General features: G+C 61.4%; 1 protein-coding gene across 1 annotated transcript; it reads left to right on the top strand.

The window, feature by feature from the left end:
* The first annotated feature begins 1,830 nt into the window (after positions 1 to 1,830).
* GSX1 (GS homeobox 1) lies at positions 1,831 to 3,015 on the top strand. The gene is made up of 2 exons (XM_065658313.1): positions 1,831 to 2,218; positions 2,660 to 3,015. The coding sequence occupies exons 1-2, from the start codon at positions 1,831 to 1,833 to the stop codon at positions 3,013 to 3,015; spliced, it is 744 nt and encodes a 247-aa protein (XP_065514385.1).
* The last annotated feature ends 1,300 nt before the right edge of the window (positions 3,016 to 4,315 follow it).

Below are 4,315 nucleotides of genomic sequence, written 5' to 3'. Positions count from 1 at the left end.
GCTCGGAGTCCTGGGGTTTAGCCCCTGGGCAGCGGGAATCTCTCAGGCTGAGGCTGAATCCCCCCCCGCCTGGGTGGCTGGCCACTTCTCAGCGGGGAGAGATGCCCCTTCCCGGGCACCAGCTCAGGGGAAAATGCTTTAAATTACCAGTTCCTAAAAAGAAAACAAAAAACCCCACCAAACCACGTTAACGCTTTCAGGAAAAGGGCACTTGGAAATCCTTTCTAAATCATTGCGGGACTGAGTTTTTACTAGCATTCGTTTTTCTTCGTTCTGTTTTTTTCACTATTTATTCGTGCACATACGTATAATTCTAGGCTCGGGCATCAACAATCTCTCGGCAAAACTTCCATAGATTTCAGTAAGAAATACGACTGCAGGAAAGAACAGCCTCTGCACAAGCCAGAGACGCGGGATTACACTGATTCCAAGGCTTTTCCTTCTCTTCATTTGGAAAAGTCCATCTGTTTTCGAGGCGATTTGCTGTAGAGAGAAATATCTCCACATTTTGACGGGTGTCGGCAGGTGCGTTTGTATTTTTCTTTCCCGTATATTAAACGGGAAGAGCAGGGAGGAAAACGTATCCCAATTATTTCTTTTTTCTTATTTGTTAGCATTTCTTATTCACCTGCAAAATCAAAAAGCTCCAGGGAACCCAACGCCGAGATCTCCTGGGCGGACGCCGTGCCGCCGCGCCAGTGCGCGTTAGCTCTGATGAACGCGCAGAAATTAGCTTTAGACCCCGCTGGAAGTTTTGCAGACCGCTGTGCTAACAAATCCAGACACCGCCGGTGTGTTTACGCTAATTCTCATCCTACGGGAGAAATAACACATTTCACTGTCGGTCCCCACAGCTTCAGGAACACTTATGCGCGGCGCGGCGGTCCGGGGCGCGGCCGGTGCGGGGCCGGGGCCAGGGCTGCCGTACGTGGAGCTCGACGGCGGGTGTTACCGCTAAAACCGGGCAGAGGGAACAGGTATAAAGACACACGGAGTGTGCCGAGCACCTCTTCTCCCGCCGCTGAGGCGCTCGCCATGGGTGCCGCCGACACAGAGCGGTATTTGCGTGTCGGGGTTTCTCTACTCGCACCAGCACACCCGCGCTGCTTGTGGCTTTCTGTGGCGGTTATCCGTACGCAGTCACCCACGCCCGCCGAGGCCGGGCGAATGTGCCGGCCAGTAGAGCACCGGCCGGCACATCTCGGTGGCCGGGGGTCTCGCCCGACGGCGGCGGCAGCGATAAGCAGCGGGTCCTGGCACCGGGCTGGGAACAAAGACACGGAGCTGGGGATGGCAGCGGACAGGGTAACCAGGACGAAGCAGCCCGGCGGCGAAGGGAGAGAGAGAGGCCGGTGGTTCTTGGGGGCCGACCTAGTGCCACAGGTGGGAAAGGTGCCGGGAGGCTGCCAGGGGAAGCTGGCGCCGACAGAGACCGCGGCTGCAGCCGGCAAAATAAACAAGGGGGAGCGGGCTGAAAGCAGGGCTGAAAGAGAAGGAGAGCGATAAAGAGAAAGAAAAGAATATTAAATCGCGAGAGAATGAGAAAATAACCCCGCCAAAGGGAGAGGAGGGGAGAGGCCGCCTGCTACGGCGTGGGTGGGGTCGACAAGAATAGAGTACATTATGCAGTTCATTTAGTTAACAAGGGAAATAATGAGGGAGCGTGCGGCGTGCATGCCAAGAGAAGAGGCACAGAAAGCCTATTGAGCGCCCCGGCGCCGCCATCACATGGCGCGGGCGCTATTTAAAGCGGGCGGGCGGGCGCCGTTCAGCACCACTCGGGCTGGCCAGCGGCGCTGCGCGGGCGCTGCGCGGGCGCTGCGCGGGGCCATGCCGCGCTCCTTCCTGGTGGACTCGCTGGTGCTGCGGGAGGGGGGCGAGAAGAAGGGCGAGGGCAGCCCCCCGCCGCCGCTCTTCCCTTACGCCGTGCACCCCTCGCACCCGCTGCCCGGGCTGTCGGCCGGCGCCTGCCACGCTCGCAAGGCCGGGCTGCTCTGCGTTTGCCCGCTCTGTGTCACCGCCTCCCAGCTGCACCCGCCGCCGCCCGCCATCCCCCTCATCAAGGCTTCCTTCCCCCCCTTCGGCTCCCAGTACTGCCACTCGCCCCTGGCCCGCCAGCAGCATTCCGTCTCCACCGTCAGCGTCGGGCACGCACCGGCACTCTACCAGGGCGCCTACCCGCTGCCAGACCCCCGGCAGTTCCACTGCATCTCCGTGGGTAAGGGGGGCATGCCTGGGGAGGGTCTGCACGCCTGCATGCTAAAGGCGGCCGCTGTGGGGACGTGATGGTAGTCTCCGGGAGGGACAGGACCCTGCCGAAGGCACGTGGGGCGGGGGGTCCCTGCCCTGCGCCCCCACGCTGGATGAGGAATCCTGGCACCTCTCTCTACCGGTGCCCCGGGGGATGCTCAGGGGAAGTCCCGCTGCTGCCCGCCGAGACTCCGACCCAGGCGGTGGGAACGGGCGGAGGCGGTCCCGAAAGCCCGTGACCTCGCACCCCGGGCCGGCAGCCGCTTGCCAGTTCACCGTTCCCCCGGGGGTGGAGGGTTGCGGTCCCGCAGAGCGGGCGGCGGGGGAGCTAAGCGAGGACCGGTGGGTGCTCGGCGTTGCGGGGTGGGCGGCGGGCCCGCAGGTCCTGACAGTGCGCTCCGCTTCACAGACAGCACGTCCAGCCAGCTGCCCAGCAGCAAGAGGATGCGCACCGCCTTCACCAGCACGCAGCTCCTGGAGCTGGAGAGGGAGTTCGCCTCCAACATGTACCTCTCCCGGCTGCGGCGAATCGAGATCGCCACCTACCTGAACCTCTCCGAGAAGCAGGTGAAGATCTGGTTCCAGAACCGACGGGTCAAGCACAAGAAAGAAGGCAAAAGTAGCTCCCACCGGGGCGGGGGGGCCGGCCACAGCTGTAAATGCTCGTCCCTTTCCACCACGAAATGCTCGGAAGATGACGAGGACTTGCGCATGTCTCCGTCCTCCTCGGGGAAGGACGACAGAGGCCTCGCAGTCACCCCCTAGCCCTCCGCACACGCACTCTGCCCTCCCAAGAACTGTGGTGAAAGCAGGAGGAGGTGTTCGGTCTGCTGTGGTGCTGACATGCAACCGAAGGATTTTATACCGTTTTGTATAATCTGTGTATTTTATGAAGGATTTTCTCACCTTTCTAGATCCCCAGCCCATGGGGGTGGGTGTCCGTGCGCCCTGTTGTAAATAAACAGCTCCCTAGCATCCGAGGCGTCCCCAGTAGTGCTGTCTCAGTTGTCGCCCCGCAGGCTCAGCCGCGGACCCGGGAGGCTCCTCACAGACCTCCCGGCGCACCGAGCCAGGCGCGGATGCTGCGCGGCGACGGGCGGTGCAGACCGCCTTGGAGGGATTGCTGTCCCGGGGCTCCCTCCGGTTACTCAGTAGTGCCCGTAAGCGGGCGGATGGGAGGGTCGGGGACTGTTTGGGTTATTATATCTATATAACTTTTTTATTGTCTTTCCAAAATTGTTCAGGTTTGGTTTTGACTTCGTCGCAGCCGGGCGCGCAGCTGTGGCTGTATCGTTCCGTCCTCCTCCCTCAACCCCCGCGGGAGATATTTATTTATTTATTTATGTGCAGAGAAATGGCGATGATAATAATGACGATGATGATAAAAATAAAAGCTCGTTGCTGGTTTATTTGTTTCCCTTCACGTAGAAAGCAGCCGCTCGGTGTCCGCGGGTGTGCGCCGGGACCACAGTCTCCCTCCATCCCTCTCCGCCGTAGCCGGCATCAGGACCGGGACTCCCCTGCCCCGGCGAACGCGGATGGTGAGGGCTCCTCCTTTCGCCGGGCTTCGCTGAAGGTACAGGGTGCGGGGGGGCCCTGCCCCCTGTCTCGGGGGCTCTCTCCGGCCTCTCCACGGACCTGTAGGTCGGGCTGGAGTTGGGCTTAGCTGAACACCTTTCCCTTCCCATTACCACTCCCTTCACATTCTCAAGTCTACGGGAGAGAGATACACCATTTGCACTCACCTATACGTACGGCTATAGGTGAATACAAAGACCCGGCTAGCTCCTCTCTCCAGGTGCCCACCGTTGCTATGGGGAGGAACGGACTCGGCTGCTGAGGCTGCCCCCTGCGCCGCAGCCGGCGTCGGCCAGCCCCGCTCCGGCCTCGCAGCCTCCCGGCAGCGCTTTGCCGCGGGGAAGCAGAGCGCCCATTTTTACGCGCAGCTTCTCGACGGAGAACCCCGGCCGAAAAGCATCCGGCAGGTCCCGCAGCCCCCGGGGGTGCCAAACGCGGGGAGACGGCGGCAGTGCCCGACCGGCATCTGCATCCCGACGATGCGGGA

The sequence above is a fragment of the Caloenas nicobarica genome, chromosome 1 (genome assembly GCF_036013445.1).
Source record: "Caloenas nicobarica isolate bCalNic1 chromosome 1, bCalNic1.hap1, whole genome shotgun sequence".
NCBI classification, from domain to species: domain Eukaryota; kingdom Metazoa; phylum Chordata; class Aves; order Columbiformes; family Columbidae; genus Caloenas; species Caloenas nicobarica.
This window is presented reverse-complemented; position numbering and strand designations above follow the sequence as displayed.